The 25,373-nt window shown below is 36.3% G+C and overlaps 1 protein-coding gene and 1 pseudogene across 1 annotated transcript; one reads left to right on the plus strand and one right to left on the minus strand.

Annotated features, from left to right (window-relative positions):
* Positions 1–10,845, plus strand: nsmce1 (NSE1 homolog, SMC5-SMC6 complex component). The gene is made up of 8 exons (XM_051716057.1): positions 1–570; positions 3,407–3,539; positions 5,299–5,420; positions 5,542–5,619; positions 5,746–5,892; positions 5,984–6,100; positions 10,471–10,597; positions 10,697–10,845. Exons 2-8 carry the CDS (start codon positions 3,422–3,424, stop codon positions 10,804–10,806), a joined length of 819 nt encoding a protein of 272 aa, XP_051572017.1. The 5' UTR covers positions 1–570; positions 3,407–3,421; the 3' UTR covers positions 10,807–10,845.
* A 581-nt stretch (positions 10,846–11,426) lies between these two features.
* LOC127452249 (lysine-specific demethylase 8-like) lies at positions 11,427–15,156 on the minus strand (annotated as a pseudogene).
* Between the last annotated feature and the right edge of the window lie 10,217 nt (positions 15,157–25,373).

Raw genomic sequence — 25,373 nt, forward strand, 5'->3', positions numbered from 1 at the left:
TAATATGAGGTAAAGAATCACAATTTATGATACCAGCACTGTAAGATTTGATTGCTGATTTGAAATATGTCCTATGATCGTAATCTTGACCAACCGTTTAGGAGAGTTCAGTGTTCCCCCATTCAAATAGATAGGAGCTGCACTGGCATGACTGGAAATCTTACTGGAAACCTCCTGAGAACGTTCCAAAGATGGCCGACAGTGGACTGACTTGCTAGAAAGACGTTTTGGGCGTTTTTCCAAACGGCAGTTTTGCGCCTTAGAAGGACACTGCGGGAAGGGGACGCCACTCGAAAGTGCGTTCCAAACAAAATTAAGAAAGCATTTTTTTTTTACTATTAGCGAAGGTTACATTCATACAGTACTTTCATGCTCCATTTAGACTGTCCACATCAAGATATCTATCATTAAAAGGGAGTAGGGCATATGGATGATCACTATCAACTGAATTTTGCCCTTTGAGCTGAATACACTAGCGGCAGTTTCAGCTTGCCATGTGACCGGAAGTATTGTTTCTGGTGGGACCGCGCGATTGTTGCACGAATTGACATCGCGGTAAATTGTAAACAGGTAATGTCAGAAGCTTCACTCCACTGTAATAATTTCGGTCAGATTACGATGTCGGTTTCTGAATGTTGTTAAGTCATATGCATTATGCATGCTTCATGCTGTTACATCTTACACCGTGTATTATAGAATTGAGGATCTCTTCTAACTAGCAATATTTCCGTACATATATTCACTGAGAATCGCAAGTTTGCGTGTATATCAACAATTCTCTTTAACCACTAAGAAGTTATGGAAATGCTGTAGTTATTTACAGACTGACAGTACCATCTAGTACAATCGTTAACGTTAGCATGCGGTTAAAGCTATAAACAACGTAAATCAGAAAGACGAGCCATTGAGATAAAGAGTCATCTGAGCCAACTAGATCTTAAAAATTTACTAGCTGTGTCCCTTGATAAACAACCACTGGTCACGTGCACTCTTCGCTAAGTAAGGAACCGGAAATATGGTGCCATTTACTGTTAGCTAAAGAGGCTGGGAAGCATATAAGAATGACAAAAAAAAAAAAAAAAAAGGTGTTTATTCACAAAATTGTCGTTACACCGGCTCAGGTGTGCATTAATTTGTGTCAATTAATCCACTTATGCCAAGTTTATATATGTGTTTATACATGTTTATCCCCAAAATGCTCTTGCGTGTAGAACTACTTCCATATAGCATCAATTCAAGGAAAATCTCACCCAAAAAATTAACATTTTTGTCATTGTTTTCTCACCCTCATGCTGTTTCAACCCATTTTTATTTATTTGGTAACTCTTTAAAATAAGGTTCCATTTGTTAACATTATTTAAAATCATGAGTTAACAATAAACAATACTTTTACAGCATTTATTAATCCTAATTAATGTTAAAGGATTAGTTCACCCAAAAATTAAAATGCAGTCATTGTTTACTCACCCCTGTGTTGTTATAACCTAATGTGTCTTTCTTTTTCTTAGCACAAAGGGAGAAATTGTGAAAAAATTTTGTGCTCAGTGATGTCATACAATGGCAGTTTATGGTGACCACCTCTTCAAGCTTCAAAAGGACACAAAAGTATAATTCAGAAGTCTAATAAATTATTTAACGAGACTCATGATTGTTATGAAAGCATACGATAAGGTTTGGTGAGAAACAAACCTAAATCAAATGTATTATTTTGTAAAAATGTTCCCTGACCGTAGGACACGAGGGCAACAGTTCACGCAGCACCCTCGCAACATTGGGACGTTTTTATTTTTTTTTTTAAATCTAAAAACCGGTCCTCCACAGCAATAGCGACAACAGAACACAACACAGCTGCACACAAAACATACTAAACATGTCTGAAGAGTTTGTAGTTGAAGAATTGCTGCATTTCTATGCTCAGCCTTATTTATATTGAACAGAGTACTTGGAAATCAGACAGAAACATAGAGGCTTCAGGCAGCCACATTCACACCGTGCCCTAACCTGATGGCAAACAACATGTGCTAAAAGGTATTTTTCGATGTAAATCAGAGTTTTTAAGTCCTAACTGCCAGTGACGAGCAACGGTACATTCTATCCATCACTTGTTTTCTATTTTCGGCATCACGCACTGACGCGCAAGTATCCGTCCACTGTCAATTGGCACTGGTCCTTTTAAAAAAATAAATAAGGCTGGGCTTAGAAATGCATAAATTCTTCGACTTCTACCTCTTCAGACATGTTTGTAAGTTTTGTTCTCTGATTTGTGTGCAGCTATGTTGTATTTTTTGTTGTTAATGTCGCTGGTGGTCCTGTTGAAGCAAAACAAAACAAGTTTTCGCTTGAACGGCCCATCTCACGCATGCTGCGTAACTATTGTTGCTCTAAAAGTGCTCTAAAGCTCACGTGCAGACTCGTGAACACGCACAGGAGAATACCGGTCAGTGAACATTTTGACAAAATAATACATTTGATTTTGGTTTGTTTCTCACCGAACTTTATCGTATGCTTTCATAACAATCATGAGTCTCATGGAATAATTTATTAGACTTCTGAATTATACTTTTGTGTCCTTTTGAAGCTTGAAGAGGTGGTTACTATAAACTGTCATTGTAAGACATCACTGAGAACAATTTTATTTTTTTTTTCACAATTTCTCCCTTTCTGTTAAGAAAAAGAGAGTCATATGGGATTATAACAACATTGGGGTGAGCAAACATTGACTGAATGTTCATTTTTGGGTGAACTATCCCTTTAATTTCAACATATAGTAATACATTTTTAAAATCAAAAGTTGTTTGTGTGTGTTAAAATTGTTAATGCACTATGAACTAACATGAACCAACAATGAACAATTGTATTAATATTAACTAACATTAATAAAGATAAATAAGTGCTGTAAAACTATATTGTTTACTGTTAGTTTGTGATAACCGAAAGCATGAAATAATGTTAACGAATGGAACCTTTTTTTAAAGTGTTCCCATTTATATTCCTCCATGAAACACAAAAGGAAATCTCAGGCAGAATGTCCTAGCAGCTCATTTCCACACAACAAAGAGGCTAGTGAGTGAACTTAAATGCCAAGTTCCAAAAAAAGAGCACATTGATTCTACCTTAGATCTCATTTTGAGTTTTAGGGGTGAACTATTCCTTAAAAGGATCTTGCTTAGAAACCGCCTAGGCTGCCTTTACTAGTTAAAAAGTGTCCGTTTGTAAAGAGCATGGTGAAGTGATACACTTCCTAAGATTATCTGTTTAATATTGATTAACCAACAGTTTTGCTTAAGCTCAAGCTGACTTCATATTTGAATATTCATATTCAAAGTTAAATAATTTTCTTAGCATAATCACATGTTTTCCCAGTATTAACAAGTTTGAGTTTTTAAAAAATATATATATTTTCCAGCTTAGAGGAAGTAGAATGTCACGACCAATGGGAGAAAGTCACAAGCGCTTCTTACAGACCATGATGAGCAATGGAATCATCAGTGCTTCACAGGCCAAAGCCCTACACAAACACTGCTGTGAGACCCATGAAGGTATGCAAAACACCCACTGACTATACATTTATAGCATTTAATCACACTCAGTTCTGTCTGATTATTTGTTTTGTAGCCTAATATTTATTCAGCACGACAAGCAAAATGTGTACAATTATTTTTATTTTAAACATACAGGTGCATCTCAATAAATTAGAATGTCGTGGAAAAGTTCATTTATTTCAGTAATTCAACTCAAATTGTGAAACTCGTGTATTAAATAAATTCAATGCACACAGACTGAAGTAGTTTAAGTCTTTGGTTCTTTTAGTTGTGATGATTTTGGCTCACATTTAACAAAAACCCACCAATTCACTATCTCAAAAAATTAGAATATGGTGACATGCCAATCAGCTAATCAGTTCAAAACACCTGCAAAGGTTTCCTGAGCCTTCAAAATGGTCTCTCAGTTTGGTTCACTAGGCTACACAATCATGGGGAAGACTGCTGATCTGACAGTTGTCCAGAAGACAATCATGTAAGCCACAAACATTCATTGCCAAAGAAGCTGGCTGTTCACAGAGTGCTGTATCCAAGCATGTTAACAGAAAGTTGAGTGGAAGGAAAAACTGTGGAAGAAAAAGATGCACAACCAACCGAGAGAACCGCAGCCTTATGAGGATTGTCAAGCAAAATAGATTCAAGAATTTGGGTGAACTTCACAAGGAATGGACTGAGGCTGGGGTCAAGGCATCAAGAGCCACCACACACAGACGTGTCAAGGAATTTGGCTACAGTTGTCGTATTCCTCTTGTTAAGCCACTCCTGAACCACAGACAACCTCAGAGGCGTCTTACCTGGGCTAAGGAGAAGAAGAACTGGACTGTTGCCCAGTGGTCCAAAGTCCTCTTTTCAGATGAGAGCAAGTTTTGTATTTCATTTGGAAACCAAGGTCCTAGAGTCTGGAGGAAGGGTGGAGAAGCTCATAGCCCAATTTGCTTGAAGTCCAGTGTTAAGTTTCCACAGTCTGTGATGATTTGGGGTGCATTGTCATCTGCTGGTGTTGGTCCATTGTGTTTTTTTGAAAACCAAAGTCACTGCACCCATTTACCAAGAAATTTTGGAGCACTTCATGCTTCCTTCTGCTGACCAGCTTTTTAAAGATGCTGATTTCATTTTCCAGCAGGATTTGGCACCTGCCCACACTGCCAAAAGCACCAAAAGTTGGTTAAATGACCATGGTGTTGGTGTGCTTGACTGGCCAGCAAACTCACCAGACCTGAACCCCATAGAGAATCTATGGGGTATTGTCAGGAGGAAAATGAGAAACGAGAGACCAAAAAATGCAGATGAGCTGAAGGCCACTGTCAAAGAAACCTGGGCTTCCATACCACCTCAGCAGTGCCACAAACTGATCACCTCCATGCCACGCCGAATTGAGGCAGTAATTAAAGCAAAAGGAGCCCCTACCAAGTATTGAGTACATATACAGTAAATTAACATACTTTCCAGAAGGCCAACAATTCACTAAAAATGTTTTTTATATTGGTCTTATGATGTATTCTAATTTTTTGAGATAGTGAATTGGTGGGTTTTTGTTAAATGTGAGCCAAAATCATCACAATTAAAAGAACCAAAGACTTAAACTACTTCAGTCTGTGTGCATTGAATTTATTTAATACATGAGTTTCACAATTTGAGTTGAATTACTGAAATTAATGAACTTTTCCACGACATTCTAATTTATTGAGATGCACCTGTATGTGTCATACCTATATGTCAAGCCCTTTTTAATTTTGCATTTATCTTACATTTATAGCACACTATACGCAAGATAGACTAGATGAATTCATTGATGTCATCAATGCTCATCTTCAGCCCATGTTTATGCACATCAGAAAGGGCATGTCTGAAGAGGACGGACTGCAGTATTATGCATTGGTTTGTTAGAATCTGCATGCACATCTAAAGATGTCTTTTTTGCTGCTGTTTACTGAATTGATAGTGTATGATATAATTTGTTTGAATTCAACATAAATGACAAATATCTTCTGTAATTCAGGTAAACATAACAGAGACTGACATAACAAGAATGGCGTCTGATTATGCAGACAATGAACTGGAATTGTTCAGGAAAACGGTAAATGTTTTTTCACAGCAAAGTATATACTGTATGTAATCAGACTATTCTGACACTGGTCTCAGGAAAATCATAGATGTTAATTCGTTTTAATGAATATTTTTTTGTGCCATTTTGCCTATTCAGATGGATCTGATAGTAGACTCTGAGAGCGGTTCTGCATCCTCCACCGATATTTTAAATTGTGCCGACACCCTCCAGACAAAGAAACTGAAGAAAAAAGAAACTGAGCATGTCTTAAACAAATTTGTCCAGGACAAATGGTTAAATGAGGTACATTTTAGACTGTATTTGCTTTTTTATTGTATTGGATTTTTTGTGTGAAAAAATAAAAATAAAAATCTACCCCCCCATGCTACTTTAGAAACATGGCGAATACACTCTGAGTGTTCGCTGCCTCATGGAAATGGAGCAGTATATGCGCACAATCTACCAGGATCTCATCAAAGTGTGTTACGTGTGCCACAACATTGCCTTGCAGGTAAGTAGTACATGCGCACAGTTAAGGCTACAAACCTTCTAGGCAATGAAGAACTTTCATTTATTAAAGAAATTCAGGCTTTAGAGGCTTCTTCCTTAACAAGGAAGCTTGCTTAACTAAAGTGTGTTGAATGTGCTGTCACTTCATAAGTAACATATGCAGTATTGAAATATTACTTACACTTGTGCTCAAAAGTAAACATTTCCCATGCAGAATCTGTAAGAAGTTTAGCATTTTGTTAATGAGGGATTAAAAGGTTTAATACCGTCCTGAAGAAGCTGCATAACAGATATTATAGTACATTTCAAAAGACAAAATAATTAGGGCTGTAAATCGCTTAAATCTTAATTTATCGTAAAGTTTTATGTGATTAATCGCAATTAATCATGGTACATTAAAACAAACATTTAAATAAATCATAAATGTATTTATACATGGCCTCAAAAAACTTGCAATAAATTGGTTAGTCATCATTTATTTAAATTATTTAAACATGTACATGCTAAAATATTCCTTTTTTTTTTTTTTTTTTTTTTGCAAATAGTTCATTAGACACGTCTACAGGTGTAAATCTTTGATATAGTATATGTTTACATGCACATGAGTGGACATGTTGTAATTAAAAGTTTTCCATTTGCCTTTTTTATTAATAGGATCAAATGGGCAGAATCAGTTAATTTAAATTTTATTGGCAAGATGAGTGCATCGCCAGTGCATTATAAGTAGGGATCTCCTGATACTATTTTCTTGAGAACGAGTACGATACTTCATTTTTGGTACTTGCCGATACCTGTCCGATACCATATCAGGAGTTTATTTAAATTTGATCATCAAAATGGTGTTTAAATAAATGAATTCATTAAAACATTAATCAAATGAAGATATAACAATTAATTTTCAACATAATATTGTATTTTTAGTGCTTTTATACAAAACCTCACAGCACAATCCAAAATACAACATTGGAGTTATATTTTGTCAAATAAATTGCTGCATAACAGAGCATCACAGATGTGAGATATTGCTTAAATATAATACATTTACCATTGATTTATTATTATTATTAGTAGTAGTAGTAGTAATACAGTGAATATTACATTACTATACAGTAGTGATATATTTCTGTCATAATTGTTTCATTTATATTGAGCTTTTATATTGACGGAGCCTTTATTTTGAAGTTTTTCTGTGTTTTGATGGCAGCTTTTCAGTCTGGAAAAGCCGGTTGTTACGTGATCGCAAATGCTGCTATTTAATTAAATAAGTATGTACTCTGTATGTGCCTCACGCTACAACGTAAATTTGCGCTCTGTTCACTGTCATCTGCTACAAACAGAGCGCTCGATGCTCATGACGGTGATTTCAGTGTATGAGCCAAGGAGGAGCTTTAAAAGGTACGTGAAGCCAGCGTCGGCACATCACTGTCTCCACACATTCACAAGTGCTCACATTTGAAGCATGCTGCACATGCAAATGATATTTATCTCATTAAGTCACAGCTTTTGCGGTTAAATAATCTCAGTAGGAAATAATGTGATTTTAATTTGCACGCTGAATGTTTATGTAATGACATTCGTATGTCAGATGGTATCGGTTTTTGGTATCGGAGCATTTTTACGAGTATATGAGTGCGGTATTGGAACCGATTCTGATACCAGTATTGGGACATCTCTAATTAGAAGACATTATATGTATAGATATGAAACAAATTGAATGCTGAAGTTCAATTTGCTGAAGTTTAAAATCCCAAAACTATTATTTTCTCTGGCTGCCATATAGTTTCTGTTGCGCACACACTGGGTTTCTTTTGTGCGGTTTTGGGCAATGTGAAGAGATATGGCAGCTTGCCAGTATCTCTCCCACACCTGGCTCACCACTTGCGGGTGAAGTCTCCATTCTCCGTACAGTCAGGGTTGGGGAGCAACGGAATACATGTAACGGGAATACGTATTTAAAATACAAAATATAAGTAACTGTATTCCACTACAGTTACAATTTAAATCATTGGTAATTAGAATACAGTTACATTCAAAAAGTATTTTGATTACTTTGCATTTTATTGTCATTTGTTTCATTTAATATTTAGTCCTTTCAGATGGAAAACAATTATACATATAAATGATGCGATCCAAAGTGCATTTGAACAGCGGTGAAACACTTTCTTATGATATGTTACATTCATAGAGCAGACAGAGAAGTAAGTTTGAAGTAAGTTTGGAGCAGAAGAAATAGAAATAAACCTTGTGTAAATTGTTTAGCTAAGCTAAAATGCTATTTCTAGCCATTTTACATGCACATGTTACCAGGCACGATCATATATTTTTTTTATCAAGAAAATTCATGTTGGATCATAATTTCTTTTTTTTAGTAAGACTAAATATTATATTATATTGATATTAGGGCAAAAATCATATTCTTGATAATAATTTTTGTATTGTTTTCCTGTAAAAATATCTAAAAATCCTTAAAACAAGATCAGTTTGATTTATCTTGTTTTAGAAACAACACTGCATAAGATATTTAGGTTTTTCAGAGAATGTATTTTTAACATGTGTATTTTGTCTTCCTGTACTGGCAGAGTTTTTATAGTCAAAACAAGTGAAAAATCTACCAGTGCTGAAGAAGTAATCCAAAGTATTTAGAATACATTACTGACCTTGAGTAATCTAACGAAATACGTTACAAATTACACTTTACAGTCATGTATTCTGTAATCTGTAGTGGAATACATTTCAAAAGTAACCCTCCCAACCCTGCGTACAGTACATCCTCTCTCTTGTTTATGCCCGGGATGTGTTGCACGTAATGAATAAGTGTGCACTGCTCCACACAACCAGTTTCTGTGCTAAGATGTGTAGTCGAGTCGAGTGTGTACCTCCTGGAAATTTACATATGCCAGTTTTAGCCACAGGAAGTGGGGAAAAAACATTATTGAAGTTTCAGGATGTGCAAAAAACGGATACTGCATTAATTGCATACATTTTTTTTACGTGTTAATCAACTTTTAATAGTGAAAATTAACTATGCATAATATTACCCACATTAATCCTAAAATGTATACACCTCAACATCATGTGTTGCCTCCTTGAGCATCAGTGACTGCTTGCAGCATTTTGTAATAGTTGCGAATGAGTTGCAAAGCTGGATTTTAACATTTCTGAACCGCTGTTAAGAACTCAAAAATTAAAAAAATGCAAGGAAACCAAAGAGTTTTCAGTACCTTGAAACTTTTTGTCAAGAAAAGTGGGACTGCTCAGGACAAACCAAATACTCATGCACAACCATCACAAAAGGCTTTAGTCAGTGATGCTAGCGGAAGCAACACATAGGTAACATTTTAACAGGATAATCTTGTAAAATTAATGTATGTCAAACACACTGAAATAACGGGAAAATGCAGGTTGTCTGATTTACTAAATCATATTACTTGTGATCTACACAACAAAATTGTGTTACTCTTCTAAACTTGTTTTCTTTGCTTTCAATTAATGTTATTCTCTAATATGTGCACATAATGTTGGGTGAATTTGAACCAATAAAGTATGTTCAACAATATGGGCAAGGAGATTTGTAGTTCCCTGCATGCTTTGCATGGGATGCAAAGAGTAAACATTTTGAAATTGAGTATTATTTTATGGTTTTTTTTTTGTGTGTGTGCAATATGTGAAAAGTCACTTAATATTGTTTAATGTTGTTATTTTGGGATTTAGAACCAATTTTGTTATGCTGGGTTACCATTGTGGTGAAGAGTGTAGATTTTCCTTGAGGATGAGTACACAAACAAGCTGTATGTTGCTGTTCTCAGGGAGCAATTATCACTAAGTATTAGCATGCTAATGTATGCAATTGCTAGCTAAAAGTTATCTTACTAGCATAAACTTAAAACATAAATCAGTAATGGGACACACAAATATTATGTAAAACTGAGGAAATTATTTAAGTTAAGTTAGGGACACAGTATAAAATCACTTTGATTCTACTTAATTGGGTCATTTAAAAATAACTTTATTCCATTATGTTGAAATTACGTAAACAAATTATGTTTCCTGACAAAGAATTAATGAGTTAAGCCAAGAGGAAAAAATATGTTGATGCAAATTAATTTATTAATGTGGAACCAATGTACATGATTATGTACATTTCAAAGCATTTTTTAGTGCAGTTTCATCTGGGCAGTTCTAAATATATAAAGCTATTTTTATGATTCCTCTTATTTTTAAATGTTAAACATCTTTCAGATTCTGAAAGGGATTGTACATTGAGCAGTATATGTGTCAGATGTTGTCTCGCTTTTATGACATTTTCAGACATGGTATTTTTGCATGGGGAAACTGCATACAACAAATTACATGTTTTTTTTTTAAATACAGTGCCAAATGTGTGACAATCCGACCTGTGGAATCAAGATGCACCTCCCATGTGTTGCTAGATATTTTAAAGGACGAAGTGACCCTCATTGCCCCTCGTGCAATGATTTCTGGCCTCATGAGATTCCAGGTGAATTGTTTTACCTCTAAGATTGCTCCACTGATCCTAGATGTGTAAAAATATTTAGAAAAGTTTTGTAATCTTTCTCTCTTGTTCCTTAATTTGCAGAAATACAGCGTCCTCAGTCACAGAGTTCACAAAGTCAGTCTTTATCAGCCAAAGAGAACACGGCTCCCACACCATCCACATCAGCAACACGGCGGTCCAGAAGGTCCTAATCTCAAAGCTTACCCTGCAGATTCAACTCTGCAGCTGGGCTTTTGACTTGTTATGAGGATTATTCAAGTGCATTCTATTTTTTTTAAAACGTATTGTCTATTATTAAAGAATAGTTATTAAATAGGTTTGTTTTTAAATGTCACAATATATGTTTGGTGGAATTTTGATTCCATATCAAACTGTGTTTGTATAGATAAAATTGTTTACTTGCACTCTTGTACTGGACCATTTGTAGACTGAAATATTCAGCATATTTTGTAATACCTCCAAGATGATAGGTGGAGATTCTGAAAAAAGCACTCTCAATTCATACAGTAGGTCCTTGAAAAGGGCTACTGTGAAAGATTCAAGTATAGATTGTTTAAAAGAAGTCAGTTCCTCAAGCTGTTAAAGTTTCAAATGTTGCAATTTTATTCTGATTGAAGAGCACCATATAATCTACATGCTGTTCCTGTAATTTCATATTTGTGTGCTTAGTCATTGCATGTTTAACATTTAAAGATTTAAATGTATATACAGTATGTACTGGACATTTATTAATTTTCTAGTTACTGAAACTGTTCATACCAGACAAAACTTAAATTTTTAAGATTTTAAGCTGTTTTAGTTTGTAGACATATCAAGACCACCATAAACTAACAGAAAAGCTGAGCTCGAGAGAGCGCACATAATGCCAGTGCTGAACAGGAATAAAAAGCACATCCCCAGGCCGGAGCACACACTCCTGATACGAGGCTTTAGGGAAGTCTGGGAACTTTACCAGGTCTGGATTCTCCACCTCCACCTATTTGGGGTAAAACCAATTCTCATCACACACAATTGAAAATTTAAATTATAAGTGAACACTGGGGTGTAAGTTTACTTGTTTAAGAACTATTTGATAAAAATAAAACTTTTGCTATCAAAGTAAGGTATGACAATAAACAATCCATGTTTTACCTGACTGGTGTTATGCTGAAGCTGAGACTGATGTGGATACAATTGTTTTTGTTTCCTTTGGACTGTAGAGACGGATACATTTACTACCAACAACCTGCCATTTAAAAACAAAAGCCCTGCCTTTAACTATGGTCAAATAACAAATTGACATTTAGTTTTTTGGGTTTACCTGAGCCAAAAAGTTTTGTTGAGGATCCTGATGGAGAGGAGACACTGTGCCCCCAGGCCCAAACCAGGCATTATTTGTAATGTCATTTTCATTTCCTTCTCCAAGACAACAATAGTCAGGGATACGAATATCTTCTTTCAGCTCTGGAACCTAACAGAAGGAATATTATCTAAAGCCACTGCTTTTGAAAATCAAAAACAATACATTTTTTAATTTGATTCCGCTTGTATGAGACAATATGATTAGTTTTTTTTGTTCTGGAGACAAAAACTGTTAATGTACATAAACTGTCCTTCATAGTTCTTCTATAGGAGGCTGAATGTAAAATTAGCATGTTAAAAGTACGATTTCTTAGATTTAAGATGTTTGAAATGATTTCTTTTGTTTATTTATTTTTTTATTAAAAAAAATATGTAACGATTTAACTGGTTCATACAGTCCTGGAGCATATTAAGGTAAATGGATTTGGTGTGCTGTCCATAATGGAGGGGCTCGAGCACAGGACTGGGCTTGAGCTCACTTTGGATGGAACTTGAAAAGGAGAGTAAATGTTACAATTAAGTGTTATATAATGTGTCTTTGTGCAAGATGAATGTAAAGGGGGATACGTGTTAGTGTTTAATGTTTTGTCGTGTTACTTAGAGTTTTCTGTTAAAGTTTTTGGCAGTTACTATTACGGTGAATAGTGGAGCTTGAGCTTAGATTGAGGACAGGTACAATTTAAGATTGCTCTACAATACATTGCTTTACTCGTTGAGCAATTAGCATGCATTCAACATTAAATGTACTAGCTAGTTAGGTACCCCCACTTGAAATATTTAAGTCAACCTTACATGGTAATTTTAAGTTCAGAAAAAGAGTTAAATTTAAAGTTAAGTGCCATTAAACTGTATGATTTACTGGTAACACTTTATTTTACATTGTCCTTGTTACACATATTACATGTAATGACTATAGTAATAACAGTCAATTATCGTTATTACAAGCAACTAACCCTAAACCAAACCCTCACCCTAAACCTATAGTAAGTACATGTTGTTAATTAGTAATAATAATTACTTGTGTAATTACACTAACAAGGACACTAAAATAAAGTGTAACCAAATTACCTTAATTAATATTTCAAGTTAAAAGCAAGTAACATATGTGTAGTACAAAATCTGAAAGTTCAATTAACTTAAACTTGTGAGTTTATTAACTTAAAAAATTAGATGTAACTGATTTCCTCAATTTTTTTTTAGTTCTACAAACTTATTAGGGTTTACAGTGAATAGAAAGACAATTCTGATATAATGATTGGTAGGCATTATGAAATATAAAGTCGGTGGGATGTCAGAAGAATAGCCGCTTATACAGCATATCCTTTGGATATGATAGGCAGGCCTAGATGAACAAGCTCCTCCCGAACTTGTGTTTGAAAAGTAATTTAAATGTAACTTAAATTGTACTAAGGTTAACTGACCTAATCAAACAACTGATGCTGAGCTAGATATCGCATTTCTTCCTGCCCCTATGAAAAAAAATAATTAAAACAGACTTTACATTCACCTTGGGCAACTTAACGTTAGATCTTCTATTACAATTAAGCATCTTACTGTTCCCATTATGTAGTGGTCTATGAACTCATTCACTGTAATGAGCTTCTGTGACCACTCTTCATCCGTGTACTTGGATCCCACTTCAATAGGCACCGTCCGGCAGCCAGTGAGAGTTCTCAAATAGTCTATGCATAGAGAGAGTGAACAGTAGATGACAGAAAGATGTTATAGTGGAGGAAATTTCATTAAATTGTGTAAAACAAAAAATGCATGTACCTCCATGGATGCTCTGAAGGCTGGCCAGTGGCCAATGATTCCCTCTATGACAGGCCTTGAAGAGCCAGGAAATCTGATCTGAAGCGTTCCATAGATGGACACTGAATCCTAGGCACAGCTTGTGCTGGGTTTATAACAGGCTCAGACACACGTTCCTGTTTCATTTTCTGTTTAGAAAAGTTTTGTAAAGGAAAAGAATGTATACATGCATATTGTGAAATCGACAATAAAGAAATTACATTAGAACAAGAAGCGCTACATGATTTAGGCAAGTAGGACATGTTCCTGGAAGAGCATCCTCGGATCAAATCCTTTTCATTATCCTACTAACCATAACCTACCCCTAAATCTAAGGGAAATGATTGGTTCATGGGAAACAAGAATGTTGAATGTTGTAACACCAGCCATGAGACGAACCCTAAATCTACACTAGAACCGTAACCTTAAAATCTGATTGGTTGTTAGGAATGTTGCTCCAGGTCCAGGAACATATCCTGCTTGGGTAAATCACGATAGGCCATAACTGTTTACTTTAGGGTAAAAACAACTTGAAAAACCATCATGAATGTTAGGCTATGTGGAATTACATTTTATGGTTTTAGGGTCTAATACTGTGAATATTTTATGTTAAAAATATTTAATGAAAAGTCTTAAGTTTTTTTGTTTTGTTTTGTTTGCATTTAACTGGTTCAAAAACACACCAGGCAAACTAAAGATGTAACACTTTTACTTTGGGGTAAAAATAGCATACAACACCATGCTATATTTACAAGGAAGCTGTAATAGAAATTATTTTAGGCTTATGGCAAAGATGGCTTCAGAAGAGATGACCACCTTTGAACACCGTTCTTCACTCTTCTCCACTTGGTTGGGATTCTTCATTTTCATGTTATTCCTTAAGATACCTGCAAGTCTTTGCAGAATATTGTCCATGATGACTGTCCCCATTAACAAACCCTTATCACATGTCTGAATGGCCTCTTTAATGTTGGCTTGAGATGTATTTCCATGACATAAACATAAGACTTGAAATAAGCAGCCATACGAGTAAACCCTTCTCCACTCTTTGTCCACATCTCTCCATGTCCCTGTTTTAAGCTTCTCCCAGGAATAATCTATAATGATCTGAGCTCTTTCAGCAGAAACTGGGCAATCTGGTGGACTGTACAGCTGATCTCTGACCAGTTCAAGAACCTTCAACACACTTGGTTCAATCTTCTCACTGAACTGAAAAAGAAACTCTGCCACTGTCTGAAACAACTAGCTGATGAATCCTTTACACGTTATATGTGTTATAATCCATAACTGACAGTGTTTAAAAGCGAACTGCAGACACAATTATTTGAGCAATGTGTAATTTATCTAACTGAAAGAACCGTTACAGCGATAGACACATGTGGTAAACATGCCGTTGTACTGCGCCTCATTTAAATGTCCCTCAGATTAGAAGTATAAAATTCTGCTTCGGTTCGGTATTTGCATGCCGTTTTTATTATCAGTCAGTTCGTTATTAACGTCATGTCAGTAGTTCAGTTGCACTTTCGAGTAGAATAAACATCCAACCAAGAAAGAAAGAAAGAGAGAGAGAGAGAGAACTAAATAGAGAAAGAGAGAGAGAGAGAGAAACAAAGAAAGAGAAAGAAACAAAGAGAGTAAGAAAGAAAGAGAGAGAGAGAACTAAATAGAGAAAGAAAGAAAGAGAAAGAGAGAGAGAGAGAGAAAGAAACAAACAAAGAAAGAGAAAGAAACAAAGAGAGTAAGAAAGAAAGAGAGAGAGAGAACTAAATAGAGAAAGAAAGAAAGAGAAAGAGAGAGAGAGAGAGAAACAAACAAAGAAAGAGAAAGAAACAAAGAGAAAGAAACAAAGAAAGAGAGAGAGAGAAAGAGAGAGAAAAAACAAAGAAAGTGAAAGAGAGAGGAAGAAAGAAAGAGAGAGAGAAAGAAAGAGAGATATAAAGAGAACGAAAGAGAGAAAGAAACAAAGAAAGAGAGAGAGAGAAAAAGAAACAGAAAGAAAGAGAGAGAAAAAACAAAGAGAGAGAGAAACAAAGAAAGAGAGAGAGGAAGGAAAAAAGAAAGAAACAAAGAAAGAGAGAGAGAGAGAAAGAAACAAAGAGAAAGAAACAAAGAACAAAAGAGAAAGAAACAAAGAGAGAGAAAGAGAAAAAACAAAGAAAGTGAAAGAGAGAGAGAGGAAGAAAGAAAGAGAGAAATAAAGAGAACGAAAGAGAAAGAAACAAAGCAAGAGAGAGAGAAAAAGAAACAAAGAGAAAGAAAGAGAGAGAAAAAACAAAGAAAGAGAGGAAGAAAGAGAGAGAGAAACAAAGAAAGAGAGAGAGAAAGAGGAAGAAAGAAAGAGAAAGAAACAGAGAAAGAGAGAGAAAGAAAGAGACATTCAGAAAGCCAGTTTGAAGGAGATACCAACTGATTTTATGTTGTTGTAGCAATGGTATTTTTGTGCATGGTTAATTTGTCAAAGGAATGGATATATAGTTAATTTATAAATTATAGTATTCTATTAATAATTATTAGCATAAACAATAAAAATGATTAAACACGTTTTCTTTATATAGGATAGCTATCTGTTTCTCTTCAGGTTTACCTTTTGAATGAAAAAGATTAAAAAGACTAGACTACTCCCATTATTACCTTCAAACTAAAGAAACATTCCAGGTTCAATAAAAGTTAAGCTCAGCATTTGTGGCATATATATTGATTACAACAAAAAATAACATTGACTTGTCCGTCCTTTTCTTGAGAAAAAGCAAAATTGGACGTAACAGTGAGGCACTTACAATGGAAGTGAATGGGGCCAATTTTTTAGGGTTTAAAGGCAGAAATTTGAAGCTTATAATTTTATAAAAGCACTTACATTAATTCTTCTGTTAAAACTTCTGTATTATTACAGCTGTAAAGTTGTTTAAATCGTCATTTTTTTGGTCATTTAAGGGTTTTAGGGTTTACGGTGCTAAGTTCATGCCAACAATGAAGCAAAATGGGATATAACTTTAAACAGATAAGGTCACACTAAACTCATGTTAATCCTTTAATGCATAACTCGGGTCTTTAGTGACCCAGGATGTCATTCCATCCCCTGTTCCTAACTCCCTGTTTTGGAATTATTCCCACACCTCTTTAGTATTCTGCAACCTTTCTCTTCTGAATAGTATAATAAAAAAAATAAAAAAAGGGCAAAATTGCAATATATACATACATACATACACTACCGGTCAAAAGTTTTGAAACACTTGACTGAAATGTTTCTCATGATCTTAAAAATATTTTGATTTGAAGGCGTATGCTTAAATGTTTGAAATTAGTTTTATAGACAAAAATATAACTGCCAACATATTAATTTATTTCATTATAAAACTAAAATGTAATTTAAAAAAAAGTTTTTGAAATTGATGACTTGGACCAAATAATAAAGAAAAGCAGCCAATAAGTGCCCAACATAGATGGGAACTCCTTCAATACTGTTTAAAAAGCATCCCAGGGTGATACCTCAAGAAGTTGGTAGAGAAAATGTCAAGAGTACATGTCTGCAAATTCTAGGTAAAGGGTGACTACTTTGAAGATGCTAAAATATATCACAGTTTTGATTTATTTTGGATTTTGTCACAACATAATTCCCATAGTTCCATTTATGTTATTCCATAGTTTTAATGACTTTACTATTATTCTAAAATGTGAAAAAAATTATAATAAAGAATGAGTAAGTGTTTCAAAACTTTTGACCGGTAGTGTGTGTGTGTGTATGTGTGTGTGTGTGTGTATATATATATATATATATATATATATATATATATAATGTGCTTACTTACTAAAAGTGTATAGGGTTGACAGCCAGTTGCATCTCATGAAATTAGCATTATCTTTTTGATATATGAAATATATGTAATAATTGTATGTAATAATGTTTGGCGAAACTCCCATGCATTTAAGGGTTAACACGTATAATGTTTACATCTTGTGGCTATACTTTTGAAACAGTGAGTATCAAAGTCTTTCTAGCAAGTCAGTCCACTGGCGTCTATCTTTGGAACGCTCTCAGGCAGCTATTTTTCTGTGTAAATAAGCTCCATGCAAGAGCAGCTCCTATCTACTTGAATGGGGAAAGGCCAAAATCTCCAAAACGGTTGGTCAAGATTACGATCAAAGAACATATTTCAAATCAGCAGTAAAATCTGACAACACTGATTTCATAAAATGTGCTTCTTTTTGTAATTAACATTTTTGATTGATTCAAAGAAAAAAAACCCAACAGAGAAAAACACAACACAAACACACTGAATCAACATTTAAATTTTTAACCCCAACTAATATCCCTCCCCAACACCAATCCCATCCTAACCCCCAACGAACACCCCCGTGGTCACATAAAATAATACACACAAACAAAGAAACCAATATATATATATATATATATATATATATATATATATATATATATATATATATATATATATATACACAGTGGTGTGAAAAAGTGTTTGCCCCCTTCCTGATTTCTTATTTTTTTGCATGTTTGTCACACTTAAATGTTTCAGATCATCAAACAAGTTTAAATATTAGTCAAAGATAACACAAGTAAACACAAAATGCAGTTTTTAAATGAAGGTTGTTATTATTAAGGGAAAACAAAATCCAAACCTACATGGCCCTGTGTGAAAAAGTGATTGCCCCCTAAACCTAATAACTGGTTGGGCCACCCTTAACAGCAACAACTGCAATCAAGCGTTTGCGATAACTTGCAATGAGTCTTTTACAGCACTGTGGAGGAATTTTGGCCCACTCATCTTTGCAGAATTGTTGTAATTCAGCCACATTGGAGGGTTTTCGAGCATGAACTACCTTTTTAAGGTCATGCCACATCTCAATAGGATTCAGGTCAGGACTTTGACTAGGCCACTCTAAAGTCTTCATTTTGTTTTTCTTCAGTCATTCAGAGGTGGACTTGCTGGTGTGTTTTGGATCGTTGTCCTGCTGCAGAACCCAAGTTCGCTTCAGCTTGAGGTCACGAACAGATGGCCGGACATTCTCCTTCAGGATTTTTTGGTAGACAGCAGAATTCATGGTTCCATTTATCACAGCAAGTCTTCCAGGTCCTGAAGCAGCAAAACAGCCCCAGACCATCACACTACCACCACCATATTTTACTCTTGGTATGATGTTCTTTTTCTGAAATGCGGTGTTACTTTTACGCCAGATGTAATGGGACACACACCTTACAAAAAGTTCAACTTTTGTCTCGTCAGTCCACAGAGTATTTTCCCAAAAGTCTTGGGGATCATCAAGATGTTTTCTGGCAAAAATGAGACAAGCCTTAATGTTCTTTTTGCTCAGCAGTGGTTTTCGTCTTGGAACTCTGCCATGCAGGCCATTTTTGCCCAGTCTCTTTCTTATGGTGGAGTCATGAACACCGAGGCAAGTGAGGCCTGCAGTTCTTTGGATGTTGTTGTGGGGTCTTTTGTGACCTCTTGGATGAGTCGTCGCTGCGCTCTTGGGGTAATTTTGGTCGGCCGGCCACTCCTGGGAAGGTTCACCACTGTTCCATGTTTTCGCCATTTGTGGATAATGGCTCTCACTGTGGTTCTCTGGAGTCCCAAAGCTTTAGAAATGGCATTATAACCTTTTCCAGACTGATAGATCTCAATTACTTTCTTTCTCATTTGTTCTTGAATTTCTTTGGATCTCGGCATGATGTCTAGCTTTTAAAGATCTTTTGGTCTACTTCACTTTGTCAGGCAGGTCCTATTTAAGTGATTTCTTGATTGAGAACAGGTGTGGCAGTAATTAGGCCTGGGTGTGGCTAGAGAAATTGAACTCAGGTGTGATAAACCACAGTTAAGTTATGTTTTAACAGTTGGGGCAAACACTTTTTCACACAGGGCCATGTAGGTTTGGATTTTGTTTTCCCTTAATAATAACAACCTTCATTTAAAAACTGCATTTTGTGTTTACTTGTGTTATCTTTGACTTATATTTAAACTTGTTTGATGATCTGAAACATTTAAGTGTGACAAACATGCAAAAAAATAAGAAATTAGGAAGGAAGGGGGCAAAAACTTTTTCACAACACTGTATTATATATATATATATATATATATATATATATATATATATATATATATATATATATATATAAATACATGATTAAACTAAACTTCTCTCTCCTCATCCCTTCCCCGAGAGTCCCCCAAAACTGCCAAATACCTACCCCACTTTCTGAAATACAAGTCCCCAAACCCCAGCCTTCTACCTGCTACCTCCTCAAAAGCTGCCACCCTCCCCATCTCCGCACACCACTACGGAAATGATGGCGCTCTGTCTGACTTCCAACCCCTTAAAATAATTTGTCTGCCAGTCATAATACTAGACAGAACCCAATTTTCTATATATTTGTCCCCCAAATTTATGACCGCCCCAATGCCCAAAATACAAAGTCTGGGGCAAAGTAAAATTTGAGTGCCCAAAACGTCACACAAATAGCTCTGAACCTTAAACCAAAAATCTAGGATCTTAACACACCCCTAAAAGACATGGGTTTTGTCTCCAACTTCTGACTGGCATCGCCAGCAGGTGGGTGTGTCCTTAAAACCAAGCCTATATAATCTAGAGGGGGTCCAATGAAATCTAAGTAAAATCTTAAATTGCATAAGGTGCACCCTTGCATCTCTAGATGCAGACTTGACATTTTTTAGAATCCTAGTCCACACTCCTTCCTCCAATACCAAGTTAAAATCCTTCTCCCATAATCTCTTGATAGAATTTAAAGCTCCGTCCCCCAAACTCTGAATTAGCAGGGAGTAATATACTGATGCCTCATGACCTTTTTCAAAAGCAGTAATCACCTCTCCCATAGTATCTGCGGGGGTGTGTACTACTCCCAAAAATAATACAGAGCAGGTGGCACAGCTGTAAATACCTTTAAAACTGATCTCAACACTCCACTGTCATATAGGTCACCAAGTGTAGTAACCCCCCTCACAATCCACTCTGACCAGCAGAAAGGGGATTTATTAATACGTAATTAGGGTTCAGCCATATGCTCGAGGCAACATTTAAATAAATGTCTGAATTAAACAATCTGGACACTTTTGTCCAAACCACGTGCAAATGTGATATAACGGGGTGTGACTTAACTTCTCCGGTTAGCTTGATAGAAAGGCTTTGCAATGGTGAAATAGGGGCAAGGACTTCCTGTTCAATACGAAACCAGGGAGGGGCTCTCTCAGGTGGAAGCGACCAATGAGCCAACTGTCTGAGACTGAATACATAATAATAAAACAAAATCTTGGGTAGGCCTAGCCCACCTTTTTCAATCTACCTATGTAACTTGTTGAAATGTAATCTGGGACATTTACCATTCCAAATAAAGGACTTTGCTATGCTATCAATTGCTTGAAATAAGAGAGGGGGACATCTACAGGGAGAGATTGTAGGTAGTTGAATTTTGGAATACAATTCATTTTAATAACATTAACCTTCCCAATCATAGATAAATGTAATGAAGCCCACCTACTCACATCACTCGAAAATCTTTTTATTAATGGGTCGAAATGAACTCTAACTAAATCACACAAATTAGCTGGGAATAAAATGTCCAAATACTTAATGCCCTGTTTGGGCCTCTGGAAGGTGCTTGGCTGAAAATCCTTTACTAGGCAGTTCGCTGTCAGAGCCAAAGCTTTGGATTTACACCAATTGACTCTGTAACCTGAGAACTTAGAAAAGGAATTAATAATTCTGTGAAGGCAAGGCATAGATCTAGTGGGGTCGGAGATGAATAATAAAATATCATCTGCGTAAAGCAGAAGCTTATGCGCCAGACCTCCCGCCATCACCCCTGGAAAATCATCCTCCTTTCTTATCGCGGCTGCTAATGGTTCCAAGGCAAGACAGAACAATAATGGGGAAAGAGGGCAACCCTGCCGGGTGCCCCTATCCAGAGTAAAATAATCTGAAATTAATCAATTTGTTTATACCACCGCAACCAGGTGTCTATAAAGTAATTTAATCCATTCAATAAAAGTATTCCCGAACACGTACATTTCCAAAGATAATCCCATTCTACCATATCAAACGCTTTTCTGCGTCAAGTGAGATGGCAGCGACCGGAGTCTGATCATTCGCCACTGACCACATGATATTGATGAAATGCCTAATATTATCAGAAAAGCTACGGCTCTGAATAAACCCCACCTGACTGTATAAGAGATGTCATAACTTTACTCAATCAGTAAGCAAGAATTTTTGACAAAATTTTAACGTCAAGCTGGATCAGGGAAATTGTACAGTAACTCTTACACTTGCTTGGATCTTTGTCCTTTTTAAGAATCAGACTGCTCCGGGCTTATGTCATGGTTGGCGGAAGCTTTCCATTCTTTAATGATACCATATAAACTTCTAACAAAAGTGGAGCCAGTTTTGTAGCATAAGATCTAAAAAATTCAGAGGCAAAGCCATCTGGTCCCTGAGACTTGCCTGTAGGCAGGGCCTTAATTACCTCGTCAAGCTCCTCCAAGTTTATCTCAGAATCAAGAGATTTTTTTTGCTCAGTCGTCAGTTTAGGGAGATCTAATGGTTCCACAAAGTTTCTAATATCTTCATCAGTAGACGAAGACATGGAACTATAAAGATCAAGATTCTTTAAAAAAAAAAATTCTTTAAAAGCATTATTAATATCAATGGCCGAGGTAAAAATTTGGAATTTGGTAAAAAATGAGGGAATGGTAGAAAAACACTCTCTCTGTTTTATATATCTATCTAGAGGTTTTCCTGCTTTGTCCCCCGACTCAAAATATGTCTGTCTTGCCCTAAATAACCCAAACTCCACCTTCCGCGACAAAATAGTGTTATATCTAGGCAATCAGACGACATTCGGTGCTTTAGTTCTATCTCTGTACTTTTAAAATTTCTCGTTCAACTCCATGAGTTCTCATACTTTGGATTTTTTGATGAATGAGGCATACTTTATGATCCGACCCCTAAGAACCACCTTAAGTGCCTCCCCACAGTGCTCCCCACAAGAGCCACGCCCACAGAGGATACTGAGGACCAGTTGGTCTCCACATAAACACTGATGTCAGCCTTTAACATTTGTTGGAAATCAGAATTTTGCAAAAGGGATACATCAAAGTGCCAGCTATATGATTTCTTTTTCTCTATATGTGGCAACACCTCTAAACTCACCAGGGTGTGATCTGAGACTAAGATGTTTCCAATTGAGCAATCAACAACAGAAGAAATGAGGGACTTCTATCTATTCTAGAATAAATCTTATGGACTGATGAAAAAAAGGTATAGTCCCTACCAGATGGATTCAAAAGTCTCCAAATATCTGTAAGACCAAGATATTTACACATCCTGTGAAGCGTCAATGTTGCTCTAGGGGGCTTGCACACTTTTGCTTCACTATGATCAAGGACTGAGTCCATCAATAGATTAAAATCTCCTCCCAATATTATATCGTGAGGGGTGCCAGTGGCTTGCAATACTCCTTCAAGATCTATAAAAAAGCCCTGATCATCAGTGTTAGGGGCGTAAATATTAGCCAAAATCAACCTTTGCCCCTGAATTTCTGCTAAAACAATAATGACTCTTCCTAATTTATCTTTAATCTGTTTGAGACATTTGAATTGTAGATGTTTACTTATCAATGTTATGACTCCCCTGCTCTTACTTGAGCCAGCACTAAAGAAAATATGTCCACCCCATATCTTCCCAAATTTTTCAGCTTCCTGCGGGGAAAGATGTGTTTCTTGAAGAAACACTATATCATATTTCTTATGTTTAAGAAAAGAAATAACCTTCCTTCTCTTTATGGGGTGCCCCAGCCCATTCACATTCCATATGGCGAGAGATAATATTAACATTTGACATTTTGACATATTAGAAAAAATAGATTGTGTCAAAAATAAAATTATAAAGACCACATTCCAACATTAGCGCAACAATTTGCACTAACAATTTGCAAAGAACTTCCCCCCGAACCAAACAAACAGAAAAAAGAAAAACGTGCGAATTTCCGCGCATGACAGCGCCAACCGGCATCCATCCCTCTAAACTCAAAAAGTCCACGTACGCCTATGAAAGTCTCCGCGACAACTTTGCCATTGGATTGCTCAAGTCCTGTGCTTCTGTACAAATTTTGTAAGACAGAATTACATAACAGAAAATAATCTATAAAACAAACTCCAGCCAATAGGCAGAATAAACACAAAGAACGCGTAGATTCATTCACAAAACTGTCTCAAAGGTGTGTTCCTCCACAAAACAAATTCCAGCCACTAGCGGAACCAGCACATAAAGAAACCAAAAAGGCGCCCAGCTTCCTCGGACGATCAAGTGTATGTAAGGCAAGACAGCTCACTTGGGGGCCATATGAGAAACACCGGATGGTTTACTCACCCCATTGTCTCTATGAAAGACAATGCTTGTTGTGGGCATGTAAATATTTTGCGGCCATCCTTAGTATCTATTCTCAGTTTGGCTGGAAACTTCCGTTGATGTAAGAGTTTCTTGCATTCCTTGAATCGATCATGTTTCTCTCTTGTCGCAAAGTCTGGGAACAAGAAAATGTTATGGTTATTCCAAGAAAGCCTTCCTTTGCTCCTCGCCTCGCTCAACACAAGATCTTTATCGGATGATCTCAGAAATTTGGCCAGAATTGATCGGGGCCTGTCTCCCTCATCCGATCTGTGAGCCGGGACTCTGTGAGCTCGCTCGATTTCCAGCTTGTGGCCTGTTATGCCGAGCAGACTAGGGAAGAGCTTGTCTAGGAATTTCACCATATTTCTGCCTTCTTCATGCTCAAGAATTCCAACAATTCGGACGTTGTTTGGCCGATTACGATTCTCCAAATCCTCCAGTTTTTCCAAAACGCGTTCCAAATCTACTTTGGTCACTAGCGGATTAGCAGCTAATTCCCTCTCCGATGACTCCAGATAATCGATCCGTCTCTCGACGTCCCCAATTCTTGTAACCAACTCAGAGAATTTTGTTTCCATCGCAGTAATTGATCGACGTATTACAGCAAGATCCTCTAAGTCAACAACAACTTTCGTCAGCATCACAGACATGCTCGCCAGTTGCCACTGAATTTCTCCTGCCGCACCGTCCAAACCGAGTCCCTGGTCTACGGGCCCAGCCGAGGCATCAGCTTCAGCACGTAAGTGTCTTTTAATATCTCCAGAGCCTGAGGATTTTGAATTCTTTTCCATGTTGACTTCAAAGAACAGACATGTAGCAGGCTGTATCGAATGTCACCGGTTTATGACATAAAAATAATTAAAAACTAGCAAAGTGCGCAGAGCTCCCCGTTTACACATCCGCTCCTTGCATGGCGTCACGTGACTCCATAAAATGTGCATCTTTGCCTCAGATTACGCAAAAAAAATTATATTTTCCCGGCTTGTATAGCTAATGAGCAATGTCTGTATCTGAAAGGCGATTGGCTCTTTTAACTGTAAGGCGGGACTTCCTTTCTACATCCTTTGAATGTTGGGCATTCCAATTTCTCCCATTCATTTTAATAGAAGTGGCTCCATTCACTTCCATTGTAAGTGCCTTACTGTAATCTCGATTTTTGCTTCTTCTTTTTTTAAGAAAAATAGGGACACGTTCTAATTATGTTTTTTTT

The sequence above is a fragment of the Myxocyprinus asiaticus genome, chromosome 14, assembly GCF_019703515.2.
Source record: "Myxocyprinus asiaticus isolate MX2 ecotype Aquarium Trade chromosome 14, UBuf_Myxa_2, whole genome shotgun sequence".
In the NCBI taxonomy this organism is placed as follows: Eukaryota; Metazoa; Chordata; class Actinopteri; order Cypriniformes; family Catostomidae; genus Myxocyprinus; species Myxocyprinus asiaticus.

Excerpts from the sequence above, each read along its gene's own strand:
- nsmce1 (XM_051716057.1), top strand. The coding sequence starts at position 3,422 with ATGTCACGACCAATGGGAGAAAGTCACAAGCGCTTCTTACAGACCATG. Across the intron at positions 5,893-5,983 it reads AGGACAAATGGTTAAATGAG|AAACATGGCGAATACACTCT; the intron begins GTACATTTTAGA and ends ATGCTACTTTAG. Across the intron at positions 6,101-10,470 it reads GCCACAACATTGCCTTGCAG|TGCCAAATGTGTGACAATCC; the intron begins GTAAGTAGTACA and ends TTTTAAATACAG.